This window comes from Pimephales promelas, chromosome 7 (genome assembly GCF_988280905.1).
Source record: "Pimephales promelas chromosome 7, fPimPro1.hap1.1, whole genome shotgun sequence".
Lineage (NCBI taxonomy): Eukaryota > Metazoa > Chordata > Actinopteri > Cypriniformes > Leuciscidae > Pimephales > Pimephales promelas.
This window is the reverse complement of record NC_142775.1, coordinates 28,994,043-29,008,900: the sequence shown is the minus strand read 5'-3', so window position 1 is coordinate 29,008,900 and position 14,858 is coordinate 28,994,043. Positions and strand designations below refer to the sequence as shown.

Sequence of the window (14,858 nt, the reverse complement as noted above, 5' to 3'; positions counted from 1 at the left end):
GCAAAGACGAGCTAATCATCCGCTTCCTCAGGGGAGCCAGAAGGATGAACCCCCCTCGCCCCCCTACGGTGCCGGTCTGGGTACTTTCTATAGTTCTAGAAGCTTTGAAAGCCCCACCGTTTGAACCACACGAGTCCGTGGATCTAAAATACCTCTCGCTGAAAACCGTTTTTCTGACTGCACTCGCCTCAGTAAAACGTGTGGGGGACATTCACGCGCTGTCTTCAAGCGCCGCGTGTCTTGAGTTTGGACCTAATGACTCCATTGTCATTCTTAAACCTAGACACGGTTATGTTCCAAAAGCGATTGGTACCGCCTTCAGGGCGCAAGTGATCTCTCTATCGGCTCTATCGAGCGTGACGCTGATCTCCTCTGCCCGGTCCGGGCTCTGAGAGTGTACACTACACGCGCTGCTGCGTTCAGACGCTCGGAGCAGCTGTTTGTGTCGTTCGGCGGCCGCACCAAGGGTCTAGCCGCCTCTAAACAGACACTGTCTAGGTGGATAGTGGATGCTATCGCCTCTGCTTACGCCTCAAAAGACCAGCCTTGCCCGCTGGGCGTCAGGGCTCATTCCACCAGAGGCATGGCCTCATCGTGGGCATGGTCCTGCGGAATTTCCATTCACATTTGTGTGGCTGCGGGATGGGCCTCTCCCTCCACCTTTGTCAGATTCTATAACTTGGAAGTCCCCGCCTTACAGGCGAAATTACTGGCGGTCTAATACTATACAGCTCTCCTAGAAGAAGCTGCACTATTGGGAGTCCTATCACAACCGGTTCGCCCCTTGTGCTTCCCCCTATGTGCTTATGCATTATACGTTATGGCCCGCTATGCCGGCCGCCTTAGGGGTGTATGCATTAGATGATAACGGCCGCTATGCTGGCCGCCTTTTTGTATTCTTCCACTTTTAGGTTCCCCCGGTGTTTTTCCCCCTGGGGGATGCTTAGTGGTTACATAGCGCGCACGGCGTTGACCAGATGTTCCCGTAGCGTAAGCTAGCTTACGCAATACGAGAGAAACTCTCGTAAGAGAACGAATCGGTTACCTAACATAAACTCAGTTCTCTCTAGATGAGGGAACGAGTAATGCGTTTCCGGCCGTGCTTGCGCCACCAGGCGAGCATTTCGCTTCATGCTTAAAGAAATCAACGACTGAGCCTGTGAGAGCCAGTTTTATACACTGTAGCCACGCCCCTTTCGGCGGGCTCTGACGCAATGAGCGAGCGCCGTCCGCTCATTGGCCGCGGGCTCAGCGCCGCTCTCCCATAGGCTCGTGCATTTTCTCTGAGCGAACCAATGAGCTGCTAGCAAGCCCCGCTCATGGTCTGCCTCAGAGATACTGCGTTGACAATGATTACAAAATTATGGAATATTTTTTTGGCTTCAACTTCTCACCAAAGATGAATCTTTCCCGTAGCGTAAGCTGGCTTACGCAATACTCGTTCCCTCATCTAGAGAGAACCGAGGTTACGTTAGGTAACCGATTCGATTCGTTTATTTCAACTGCTACGGTAAAGACATAATTTAATTACAAAGTATCAGTTAAGGATTAGTTCACTTAAAACTTATAATAATCAATAAGATAATAATTCGCTGATAATAATTTACTCACTCCCATGTCATTCAAGACATCTTTCTTTCTTCAGTCGAATAGAAATTAAGGGGTTTTGGTGAAAACATTACAGGATTTTTCTCTATATAACGGAGATAAATGGACCCCATTCGTTTAAAAAAAAAGTTTTGCTGATAATTTACTCACCCCCATGTCATTCAAGATGTCCACGTCTTTCTTTCTTCAGTTGAAAAGAAATTAAGGTTTTTGCTGAAAACATTCCAGGATTTACTCCATATAATGGACTTCATTGGGAACCAAACGAAGCTGCACTGAAACACTAATTTGGACCTTGAACCGTTTGGTTCCCAATGAAGATCATCATAAGGAGAAAATCCTGAAGTGTTTATCAAAAACCTTAATTTCTTTTCCACTGAAGAAAGAAAGACATGGACATCTTGGATGACTTGGGGATGAGTAAATTATCAGTAAAAGTTTTTACTATTCCTTTAACATTTTTGTAGAAAACATTATGTTTTTCCACATTCTTTGATGAACAGAAAGTTCAAAATAACAACATTTATTTGAAATAGAAATAGTTTGAAAAATTATGAATCTTTACATAGACTGCATCAATTCTGACTGAATAAATGTATAATTTTTTTGGTCACACTGTAGATTAGGATCCAATTTTCACTATTAACTGTGACTTTCGCTTCAATAAACTCCATGCTTATTATCAGTAAGGTAGTTGTTAAGTTTAGTTATTGGGTAGTATTAAGGGATGGAGAATATCTTGCAAGGAATTATATGCATGTTAGAAGTATAATAAACAGCAAATATCCTAGTAATATCCAAGCTAATAAGCAACTAGTTAATAGTGAGAATTGGACCCTAAACTAAAGTGTTTCCTTGAAACTCCTTTAAAAAGTCATGCAGAAACATACTATTTCTGTTTGCAGAGGAAGTCACCACTAGTACATCTGAAGAAACTACTTCTAACATGGAACAGCTTGACTCTAGTCATAAGGTATGACCTCAAGCAAACCTTTCCATCCTGCCTGGATCACAAAGCATCTCAGCATATCTGCTGAGAGTCAGAGAGACACATTTATAATCTAGTATGAAATATTTCACAGCGAGAGAGAATGAATTAACCATGAACTACAGTTCAGTGCACTCCACCTCAATATAGCAAAGTCAGATTAATCTCTTTGAATCAAAGCCAGTTCTGTTCCCAAATTAATTACATTTCCATTACGCAGACAAAGTCAACATGCTTTTCTTCTGAATTATTTTTTTTTTATTATACTTCAGTGTGGAGCACAGCATGTGTTGACCAGTAGTTGTTATTAAATCAAGCAACATGTATGGTGCAATCTATTGTTACATTGATTTACATTGATCTTTTATAATTCAAGGACATTGCTAAGTGCTTTTTTGGCACCAGAGAAGTTTTTCATCCTATGTGATCCTTGACGTTGTGCAGAGCAATGGCAAAAACACAAGAACTTTGCACTGTAAAATAATCAGACATTTCCTTTAGGTTTTCATAACTTCTTTGGGCAAGCCTTGCTGATCTATGAGTCCTCCTGAATTGTTCAGGGTTAATGTTTTTGTGAAATTCACACCATATTTGTGTGGTGTTTTTATTTTAATAGGCTTTTAAGGACAGTCAGAGACTTGCAGAGAAAAAGAATGCTAAGAAGCAGCAGTATATTTTAGGTTCCTACAATAAAACATTCCAGAAGACACAGGTGAGTCTTTTTACACATGTATACAGCTGAATATTAAATCGACGTTGACTTCCGGGGAATTGTGGGATCATGTTTTTATGAAAAATCACAAAAAAGGTGAGACGCTTCTTTCTGTAGCTTTTTAAGGTTCAAACACGCGCAGAGACTAATGCAGAGGAGGAAGAGGACGAGGAGGAACAGGAAGAAGAAGAACAGGAAGAAGAAGAACAGGAGGAAGAAGAAGAAGAAGAGGAGGTGTATGAGCATGAGGATTGTTTAGGCTTTGACAATAAACTAGTTAATAATGGACAGGTAAGTCCTTCCGAATCTCTATGACTTTCTCTATTTCTTTTACATTGTCAACTTTCTTTATGTGTAATATTGCTGTTTGAGCATGAAAAAAGTCAAAAGCTCTGGAAGGAGATAGTCTAGATCAATGCACACTGTGTCTGAACTCCCTGAAATGCCTCCAGTGTAGTCTTGAGTTTTCTTCCAGGAACAGACACATCAGAGTATTCCTCATTTTTAAAATACCTCACCAAGGCAAATGCACAATAAAGGGGACGAGACTTGCACGCACTGTAAAAAAAAAAAAAAAAAAAAATTGATGGTTTAACTTAAAAAAGTAACCTGGTTGCCTTAAAATTTTAAGTTCATTGAACTGGAAAAAGTGAGTTAATACAATGAAAAAGAATGATTTAATCATCAGAAACTCAAAATTATAGGTTATCTGAACTAAATAAATTATTTAAGTGGATTTGACAAAAGAAAAAATGTTGTGATTACTACACTGTAAAAATATTGTTGGTTTAACTTAAAAAGTAAGTAACCTGGGTTGCCTTAAAATTTTAAGTTGATTGAACTGGAAAAAGTGAGTTAATACAATGAAGGAGATTGATTTAGTCATCAGAAACTCAAAATAATAAGTTATCTCAACTAAATAAATTATTATAAAGTTGATTTGACAAAAGAAAATATGTTGAAAATATTTTTTTACAGTGCAATATAGGGGACAAGGCTTGGTTGAGTTGCGTTAGGACTCGCGTTGTGTTGAAAGTAACTCGTGATTATGGTTAGGGCCATGACATTTCTGAATGCGGTCACACTCAATGCGGTTGACCAATCACAACACACTTGTCCAGCCAACCAATCAGAGCACATTGTGCTTTTTGGCGAAAACGGAACATTACAGACAGACTGGAAAGAGAGGGGCTGCAAATGAATGAAAACAGGAACCACTGCTATCACACATGTGAATGTTTCTGTAGGTGTTTAGGAGGAAAGGGCACACACGACAGAATAATGCAGAAGATGATCGGGATGATGTAGACTGTCAAATAACTCAAGAACAGGTGAGTCTTCCTCTTTTAGCAAACTATGGGATTTGTTTAACGCGTTCTCATCCTAGGGCGTCACGACCCCTTGGGATGAGAACGGGCTGGATTTGAGTTCACCTGAAGTTTCAAACTTGTTTTATGGAAATCACAAGAAAATATGAGAGATACTGTTTTCTGTAGGTGTTTAAGGCCAGATCACGTGCAAAGCAGAGTACGTCCAGGAGGAAGGAGAATTGTTTAGACGCTGCCAGTGAAATAATCCAGGAGGCAGAGGTGAGTCTTCCTCTTTCACCTGTTCTGTTTAGAACGCCTTTTTACCTACGACGTCTGCAGCAAGAAAGTTACATCTGTGAAGTCTAAAACCAACTTTAGAGTTTACCTAAAAGCTACAGAATTAAGTTGAAATGAACTCAAAATAAGTAAAGTGCTGTTTTTTGTATAGGTGTTTAAGGTCAGATCACGTGCAAAGCAGAGTAATGCTAAGAGGAAGGAGGATTGTTTAGACGCTGCCAAAGAAATAATTCAGGAGGAAAAAGTGAGTCTTCCTCTTCCACCTGTTCTAGTTTAGCATTAGACACATTCAATCTCTGCAGCCTTAATAATATGTGAAGCCTAAACTATCTGCAGACCAGAGGACCTAAGAGTTAACTCAAAATATCTGATATGATGTTTTCTGTAGATGTTTAAGGTCAGATCCCGTGCAAAGCAGAGTAATGCCAAGAGAAAGGATTGTTTAGATGACGACAGTGAAATAATCCAGGAGAGACAGGTTAATCTTCCATTTTTACCTTTGTTTTATCATTTGGAACACCATTTTAAAACTGATTAACTAGAGGATAACTGATTTCATTCAAGAAATCATAATTTATTTGATCAAAAACACAGTAATGAAAAGTAATATTGTGATTTATATTATCACAACTTAAACTAAATTTTCTATTTGAGTATATTTTGAAATGTAATTTATTCCTGTGAATCTGAATTTTCAGCATCATAACTCCAGTCTTCAGTGTCACACGATCCTTCAGAAATCATTCTAATACAATGATTTGCTGCTCAAGAAACATATCTTATTATCAACAATGAAAACAGTTGTGATGCTTCATATTTTTTGTAAAACAGCAATAACTTTTTTTCAGGATCCTTCGATGATCAATCTTATTTTAACATTATAAATGTCTTAAGTGTCACTTTTGATCCATTTAAAGCTGCACCGTAGCTTTTTTGGTTTAAAAATTATCCAAAATAAATGTGAGCAAATACATAACCAGCCAATGTTCGATTGAAAACGGTAAGCTTGTAATAATGTTTTTAATCCTATTATGGCACTGGTGGATTTCCGCGGGAGATTCGAGCATTTCTTTGTGTCATTACGTCACATCTGTACACATAAAGGAGGAGTCTCGGCTAGTCGGCTATATTGATTGTGAGGATGTTGGAGGTGGAGATTTGTAGTCTTTTCTCACTACACTTGATATAATCGTATTCATTTGATGGTGGATCCAGAAAGGTTCAAACGACAATCACCAGCAACAACAGATTCATCCACAGTAAAATGCTAAATACTTTGGAATGGCAACAGAAAAAAAGAGACAGCAACCAGCCCATGCGAAAACAAGGATACTATCTGAAGGGCAATAAATGTAGTCACGCAATGCTGATGTTGGACATTAACATTTGAGAACAAAGTATAATATTTGCTCGGTTTTACGTGATATGATAAGCGATTGTAAGATTTAATGATTTTTTCCCCTTGGTTGGTCAGAACCAGAACAAAAGTGGATGTTACTTGTTTAGATAACATTTTCCGGTGAACGTTGGTCATACTTCCAAAAAGAATAATCTGTGATTCTAAATGACAATATCCAAACCGGCACGGTGACTGACAGCCACACAATCTCCTCCACGAGGCACAACTCACGTAATGTTAATGATTCCGCGAATAACTGCAATTGCAGATTTCAAACAGAGATGGCGACAAAGAGGAAAAACTGCGGACTGCAGCTTTAATTGATCCTTGCTGAATATAAGAATTAATGGTCACACTTTAGATAGTTGTAACTATTAACTGTGACTTTTACCTCAATTAACTCCTAATTATTGCTTATTAATAGTTAGTAGTTGTTAAATTTAGCTGTTGGGTGAAATGTATGCAGAATAAGGCATTACTATGTGCTAATAAACAGCCAAAATCTTAGTAATATGCCAGCCAACAACAAACTAGTTAATAGTGAGAATTGGACCCTAAACTTAAGTGTTACTGAATTAGTTTATTTAAAAAAAAAATATTTTACAAACTGTATGTTAGAGCGATAATGTTTTCTGTAGGTAATCAAGGTCAAATCACATGCAAAGCAGACTAACTCAAAGAGGATGGAGGATTGTTTCAGCTCTGACGGTGAAACAATTCAGGATGCACAGGTAATTCTTCCACCTGTATAACATGTAGCATGCAATTATAAGTTATCCATTAACGCCTAGTTTAATCTGACTGAGTCTTATCCCGTCTCTCTCAAGGTCTATTTACCTGAGGAGAGATTAGAGGAAATGAGCAGCTCCACAAATCAGCAGTTCAACAAAAACGGTAACCTGAGTTACAGCTCAACACAGAAACATAAAGAGCAATGGTGCTGATCTGGTATCAAAGCTCTGCCCTATATTCTACAGTCTGAGTAGACTCTGTTTCCCATATAAAAGAATAGAGCAAGAACCAGTCTTGCATTTACTTCCTTAAAATCCATTAAGTGTTTTACCTAAACTTCTCTGTATATTCACAAAATCTATGCCTACAGGAGAGGAGGCCACTGGGGTCCCAAAAAAACGAAAAGGAAAGACAACTTTACAGCCGGAAACAGGGGTGACACAGGGGTCAAGGAAGACCAAAGGTGCTGCGCCTGCTATCATCCCAAAATCAACACATTTCACTCCCAGATCACATTCACCAGAGTCTCTGTCTCCTGAAGGACAGACAGAAATCCAGACAGGATTAGCAATGGAAGCAGAGTGAGTCTCAGTCCCATGTCATGTTGTGCTCTTGTATTTGTATTTATAAATTCTGAACTAATGTGCAACACCGGTAAGCATGATTGACATGCTTGTGTATTTGAATTCGGAAAGCCAAATGACAATAAATTCCCTGAATAATGTTCCCAGTGTGCAAATGTAACTCATCTATCCAAATAAATGATACATACGGGACTAAATTGTTGTAAATGTTTATATTATTTTGCTAAATTATGACCCGGTCAGAGTGAAACGGTAACAAAATACTGTTTTGGTTTAGTGGCAGTTAAAGTTTATAATTATAGTTTATCAGAGAGGGTTAGAGGGTTTTATAATAATAAATACAACCCAGAGCTTTATCTAATGAATGGACAATCAATCCCCTAAATGTCCTTTTAATTTCCCTGATCTCCTCCCTCTCGCTTTTTCGCCGCTTCATCAGTTTTTACCTCTTCAATCATCAGCTTGCATTCCCGCCATGTTTTGGGCATACACAAAGCAGGTTGTGACTTCGAGTCAGAGGTCAGACAGAGGTCAAACAGCCTGGCTCCAAGGTTTTGGGGACTCATTAATATCCTGTCTAATCACTGTTTGCATTCCTCTCCCGTCCCAGTCTCCTGCGCTCTTTGATTGCAGCTCAGATTTCATCCCGAACCCTTCTCAGGCCCTGTGAGCGGTGAGAAAGCCGAGAGGAGATTAGGGTATCGCTTCACATCTGAGCTCTTATCAGTAAATCTCTCTCACTCCCTACCTTACTCCATCTGGGCTATATCTTAACCCCAACACCAGACTTCCGACACTGTGCTCCAGTTGATTCCCATTAATATTTGATATCCTTTGTTGTTATTTTTGACAGCATGGGTCATTTAAAGAACGCAGGTGGAAGAGAAGACTCACAACACACCCTGGAAAAAGTAAATAAAAATAAAAAGCTTGATAAGCCAACAGTCAAATCAAAGAGTAAGACCGTTCAAAATCATAAAGACATTGAGACCCACAATACCAGCATCCCTGACGATCCCACTTCTACCTCAAAGAAAGTGAGTAACATACCAGTCCATACGTTCTCATTTCTTTTATACATATTATAAATTATAGTATGCTCTCAATCTGCAGAAGAAAAAGAAAAAAGAAAAACAGAAAACAGAAGAGGTTGAGGAAGAAAAGGAAAAGCCTGACAAAGCCCAGAACTCAATAGTTAAAGTTAAAAAGAAGAACAAAAAGGATCAACCAGCATTTGTTGTTGGTGAGTTTAAGTTGAAATAAGGCTGGCAGCATTTAAAGACTTAATGATATTTTGCAGTTACTGTTATATGTACAGTTTAATTCTAACGTTTGGGGTAAGTACTTTTTTCCCCCAAAATAAACTAATAATTGATTCAGCAAGCATGAGTTAAATTGGTCAAAACTGATGACAATTTTTTATCATGTTATAAATGTATAAAAATCTATTTCAAATAAATGTTGTTCTTTTGAACTTTCCATCCATCAAAGATGAAAAATATTAAGCTGCACATCTGTTTTCAACATCGATAATAAAAAATATTAGAGCGCCAAATCAGCATATTAGAATGATTTCTGAAGGATCATGTGACATTCACTGAACACTAGTATGTCAGAGTAATGATGCTGAAAATTCAGCTTTACTATCATAAAAATATATATTTAGTTACATATTAAAGGGATACTCCACTTTTTTTGGAAATAGACTTATTTTCAGACAGAAAATGTAAAGTTGCAATTTTCTTGGCTGATATGGCTAGGAACTATACTCTCATTCCTGCATATTAATCAAGAAACTTCCCTGCCATACCATAAGCGTAGCAGGCGTAATGACTACACAAACTTAGTCCCGGTTCCTTTGAAAGCTGGCCACTATTTTCAGGTGCTGCGTCATATTATTACGCCTGCTGCACTCATGGTACGGCAGTAAAGTTTCTTGATTATTACGCAGGAATGAGACATGAGAGTATAGTTCCTAACCATATCAGCCTAGAAAATCGCAACTTTACATTTTCTGTCGGTCTTAGTGCACAATGTAACTACAGAAAACTCAAGTTTTAAATAGGAAAAATATCGAAACACTTTGGTCATTTTTTTTTTGAGAAATGCTAATAGTCTTGTGCACTTCAATTATGTATGCTAAGCTATGCTAAAAGTGCTACCGTCAGAACTGTAGATCGGCTGAATGGATTCAAAAAAGGCAAAACAGTTTAACTCTAGGGGAGTTGTAAAATGAGCCTATTTCCAAAAAAAAAAAAAAAATAGAGGAGTATCCCTTTAAAATAGAAAACAGATATAAAGCAATTATATTTTACTTAAAAAAAAAAAAAAAAAAAAAAAAAAGATTAAAAAAGGCAACCTGTGTGAGACCTCAAAATTTTGAACAGTATTATATATTTATAGTATGTTTATTAGAGGCAACTCATTAGAACAGCAATGAAACAGAAAGCATTCCATAAAAAGAAAAAAAATTAAGAATGTGAAAGAGAATATAGTTTTCAATGCATTTGTTTTAGGAAAACCTCGGCCACAGGAAGCGGAGTGGATGAAAAATTCAGTGGATGAGCCTGAGAGACAGATGACCCTTCAGAGAGAGGTGACAACTCACGACACAGCGGATGACCAACAACAAAACACTGAGAACACAGAAGAACAAACCTATGTTGACTCTGGAGACGACATGGATGCTGACATAGACTCAGACACAGAGAGTACAGACACACATGAAGCACATGAAGACTCTCCCAGGTCAGTTTACAGCACTAAAAGATCGCAGAACTCACGTATTACAGCACGTTCAGATGCCAGCATTCACAGACTCTCACAGAACTCCACCGGAACCAGCTCAAGGGGGGTGGCAGCCCACTGCGGCCCGTGCAGCCCAGCACCCCTGTCCCTCATCCACATGCCTCCTCAGTCAGTAAACCCTCCTGCCTCAGACCCCGCCAAATCTGAGACAGGCAATGATGTGAGTACTTCTCATTCAATAGACATTTGTTTGAATCTACACCAGGGGTAGCCAACCTTGCTCCTGGAGGGCTACTTTCCTGCAGACTTCCAACCCTGCTAATCCTAAGCACCTTAATTAGGTGGTTCAGGTGTGTCTGATTACAGTTGGAGATTAACTCTGCAGGATGGTAGCCCTCCAGGATTGGCTAGCCTTGATATGCATGTGCTGTGTTCAAAATCACCTTCACTATTCCCTACATTACTCCACTAATATAATCCACTTGAAGGAATTCGGACACAGAGTGCGCCGGAAGGGCTACCGATTTTGAATAGTTTGTGATTGCTGTTTAATAATAATCATTTGAAATGTAACAGACTAGACCCTGGATGCAGATCCAGTAGTAATGAAAATATGTATCTTGAACTCTGACATGGAAACTAGCATAAACCTTAATTAAACAATTTAATAACAAATTAAAAATGAATTTAAACCTGTATTATATTACGCTGGACCAGTATGGTTTGGAAAATGGATGGATTATTTGATTCAGTTGCAGGCGCCTGGAATCCATTTATAAATAAGTCAACAAGTCTTTAATTCACCTATTTTTTTCAATCATGCTGATTCAGTCAGAAATGAATAGTCATTGAAACGTTCACTTAACCGTAAGATTCATCCAGAAACAAAACACCACTGTTTGTTGCAGTGTTGCAACTGCTTGTACTTCATTTGGAACTTTTTTGTTGATAGAGCAAACATACATAATATGAGTTAAAAGTAATTGGAAATGTGTCTTTAATGTGTCAAAATTTACTCAATATAGAGTGCCTTAGTGCCTGCCCACTTTTTTAACTTTGGTTTGGTTCTGGAATTACTTTTCCCATAACATCTTTTGCACAGCCTCATGGGAGTGGATGGTTGCTAAAGAGGGTTTCTTTAGTTTTTATTTTTTACATGATTTGCTTGTACCATTTGCTTTTTCTGATTAGTGGAGATTTCTCTGCAGAATCATGGGTAATGTAGTTTTCCACAATAAATTCTGCTGTTTTTTTTTTCCCGCTGAACAATCAAATAAGAAATATCCCATTTGGAGTTGCACTGTTCATCTAAATATCAGCACTATTCATCTGAATATTGTTTGTGTGGGATGTTGCTTAAGTACGTTCATTTTCATTGGCTTCACTATTAGGTTAAAAGCAGTGAGGTGCCAACTAACCAAACAGACAAAAAAGCTGCAGCGCTGGCTGAAAAGGCAGAGCGTCGTCGTCTTGAGGTGGAGAAGAAACGGAGGGAGAGAGAGGAGGAAAAGAAGAGACAGCAAGAAAAAGAAGCGGCAGAAGAAAGGATGAAGCTGGAACTGGAAGAAGAACAGAGGATGAGAGCAGAGGAAGCACGGTACAACATGTTACTGCTTTTTGGAAACAAATAACAAAATACAATATACCGCAAACACTGGCGAGAAACTAACATTGGGATATATGCAGGTTACGGAAGATTAGAGAAGAAGATGAGAGTCGAAGAAGGCAAGAGGAGGAGATGGAGAGACAGAGGAGAGAGCAGGCAGAGAAGGACAGAGAAAGAAGACAACATGAGGAGAAGAAGAGGCTCCTGGAACGGCTCCAGAGAGAAAGACAGGAAAAGGAGAAACGCCAGGCTGGTAAATATCATGTAGTAATGATTTATAATTGGATGGGGCCCTTAACACGTGGTAATCTTTATTCCATAATATCGCTGTGATATCGAGTGAAATCTTGTAGTGTGTGACCCTATATTTGTTTCATTAAACTTACCCACATTCTAGAATGTAATGTTTTTTGTTTAAAAACAGAAGTTCTGTTCTTTATTTTGATATGTTTAGATATTTATATAACAAAATATTCAGCATTTATCCTTTTCCGAGTCTCTTCCGACCTTGTTTTCTTTGCTTTTCCCATCGTCGAGTATCACGTCTGAAATGCGTGTTAGTGTTTTAGTGCTTCCTGTTGTTGTTGATGTGTGACAGTGTTGCTGTAAAGCATGTCGTGTTTTTCGCGAGATTTGTCGGGGGTGCTCCCATAGATATCCAGATAAAGGCTAGATATCGGCCATCTTGTCACAGGCAGCTCGCTCACTCGTAACATTGTTTTAATGGTGCATGTTTTTAAATCACCACAACTTGCTTAATTTTCTACCGATTTTCAAGCAGTCTGGTTTTGTTGTAAACGTCATAGATGTAGTGATGACACTGTGACTGCACACTTATGAATAATAAGTGTACAAATAAATAATCATCCAGAATTATAGGCACGTTGATAACGTTTGTGAGAAACCAAACTGTTTGTAAATCCGTCAAGATTTCAACGAGATAATAGTATTTGTGTTCGTGCTGATCACTCACCTTACATCAGATACTACAGAGCCCACCAGAGAGCCTGCCTGTGACAAGATGGCCGCCGGTGATGACGATAAAGACTCTGCCATGAGACATACAGCCTTTATATGGATATTGCATGTCTGATTTTTCCATGGCTGAAGCTTTACTACCAGGATGATTTGCCCTGCTTACACCTAAATGACTTTGTTTACCACCTAAATGACTTTGAAGCTTTACATAGGAAGGTAATTCTTGTACGGTGTGCCTGGAAGAGGGTGCTCACGGGAGCTATACATGCCAAACCTGCAGACTGTTACACAACAGGCAGTGGTGGAGGAAGTACTGAATCTCAGTACTTAAGTAAAAGTACAAATACCCAGATAAATATTTACTTTAGTAAAAGTAGAAGTAACACAATGACAACCATACTTAAGTAAAAAGTAAAAAGTACTTTATTTTAAATGTACTTTAAGTATTAAAAGTAAAAGTACTTGCATAACAATTGATTCTCTTAATGACTATTTTCTAATGATTAATAAAACATTTAATTCTAACTCATTCAACCTAATACTCCTATAATGATGTTCAATAATGATGGAAAAAAATGTCACCATTTCTGAAACAAGCTTGCAATTAGGCAATATCATGCTTATCCTTAGTACTATATGTTAATAACTATGTTTGGCAGTAAACGCGATTCATTTATGGTGTAATTCTGAACCTCTTGGCTTGCCATAATCCTAACCAAACCAAACATATATTACACATGGTGTGTTTCCTATGCACGTAAAAACAAATTTTCGCGTATGAGTTGCATGATAAACACACTGCGTGTGAGACGCATTTAGTGTGACCGGGTTGATATACTGTATCTATGGCAACCAAACGTCACTGGTGAGACAAACGTGCAACGAACGGATGGTCAGATTACGTTTTGGCAGGGGAAAAACTGATCAGAAAATGTAACGAAAATGTATCAGAAGTTGTAGAAATGTAGTGGAGTAGAAAGTATAATAATTGCTGCAAAATGTAACGAAGTAAAAGTAAAAAGTAGGCACCATTTATTCTACTTAAGTAAAGTAAAAATACGTGAAAAATGTACTTAAGTAAAGTAACGAAGTATTTGTACTTCGTTACATTCCACCACTGACAACAGGCTACGACTTTACGCAGCATTACGTCACCTAAGTGTGCAGAAACACATCACTGATTATGCGTCCTACTACATTAAAATGTAAATATCCTGCAAACATAATGCTTTATGAATAAGTAAACAAATGAATGAATGACTTTCCTCATTCTCAGCTGAACTGGAACGCCAGCGTTTGGAAGAGGAAGCTCATAAGGAGGAGGAGCGCAGGAAGCTGTCAGAGATGGATGATGCTGAGAGACTGGAGTACCTGCGAAAACAGCAGGAGGAAGAGGAGGAGAGAAGGAAAGCTGCTGAGGAGAAGAGGAGAAAGGAGGAGGAAGCAGCGATGCACGCTGAACAGGAGGCCAGACTGCATGCTGAGCTGTTTGCCAGGTATGTCACGCTACAACAAACGCGTTCATTCAACTATGTTTCATCAACTAGGTTCCTTCATGTGAGAACATTAACGCTATATGTAACTTTTGGCTCCTAGAGGTGTGGTTATATGCGGAGGAACATGTTGGTAATTATGTGAGTTGTGCTTCGGCTCTGCTATGTGAATAAGTCTGATGCCTTAAAGGTAGGTTAGGCATTTTTGGAGAGGCTAGCAATAGCAAGCTAGCTTTGAAAGCATACAATCCCACCCTCCCTTCAGAGGGTCTCCAAAGCCACGCCACCTCCAAAACACACGTGTATAGCAGAGTCTACAAAGCATCACAAGACATTTTTTGGTCCCGAGACTTCCACAGAAGATATACATATGGACATGTTGTAATATTTAGACCACTTCTGT

The 14,858-nt window shown here is 38.8% G+C and overlaps 1 protein-coding gene and 1 long non-coding RNA gene across 4 annotated transcripts in view; one reads left to right on the top strand and one right to left on the bottom strand.

Moving 5' to 3' along the window:
• The window catches only part of LOC148978364 (uncharacterized), an 82,499-nt gene extending 70,611 nt beyond the window's left edge, over positions 1-11,888 (bottom strand). The window contains exons 1-4 of one of the 3 annotated variants that reach the window (XR_016169309.1): positions 11,797-11,888; positions 10,414-10,581; positions 8,379-8,532; positions 7,621-8,294 (exon numbers count right to left, since the gene is read on the bottom strand). This is a non-coding gene — a long non-coding RNA (uncharacterized LOC148978364). Of the gene's footprint in view, positions 1-7,620; positions 8,295-8,378; positions 8,533-10,413; positions 10,582-10,654; positions 11,605-11,796 lie in introns of those variants that run through there. The other 2 variants (XR_016169310.1, XR_016169308.1) reach the window with 2 other exon arrangements.
• The window catches only part of kiaa2012 (KIAA2012 ortholog), a 38,060-nt gene that overhangs the window by 21,956 nt on the left and 1,246 nt on the right, over positions 1-14,858 (top strand). The window contains exons 14-29 of the mRNA XM_089133307.1: positions 2,514-2,581; positions 3,213-3,308; positions 3,426-3,599; positions 4,556-4,639; positions 4,805-4,897; positions 5,067-5,159; positions 5,304-5,393; positions 6,953-7,045; positions 7,142-7,208; positions 7,417-7,627; positions 8,484-8,667; positions 8,744-8,873; positions 10,147-10,598; positions 11,770-11,975; positions 12,065-12,237; positions 14,239-14,458. Coding sequence (XP_088989433.1) covers positions 2,514-2,581; positions 3,213-3,308; positions 3,426-3,599; positions 4,556-4,639; positions 4,805-4,897; positions 5,067-5,159; positions 5,304-5,393; positions 6,953-7,045; positions 7,142-7,208; positions 7,417-7,627; positions 8,484-8,667; positions 8,744-8,873; positions 10,147-10,598; positions 11,770-11,975; positions 12,065-12,237; positions 14,239-14,458 — 2,434 coding nt within the window. The remainder of the gene's footprint in view (positions 1-2,513; positions 2,582-3,212; positions 3,309-3,425; positions 3,600-4,555; positions 4,640-4,804; positions 4,898-5,066; positions 5,160-5,303; positions 5,394-6,952; positions 7,046-7,141; positions 7,209-7,416; positions 7,628-8,483; positions 8,668-8,743; positions 8,874-10,146; positions 10,599-11,769; positions 11,976-12,064; positions 12,238-14,238; positions 14,459-14,858) is intronic.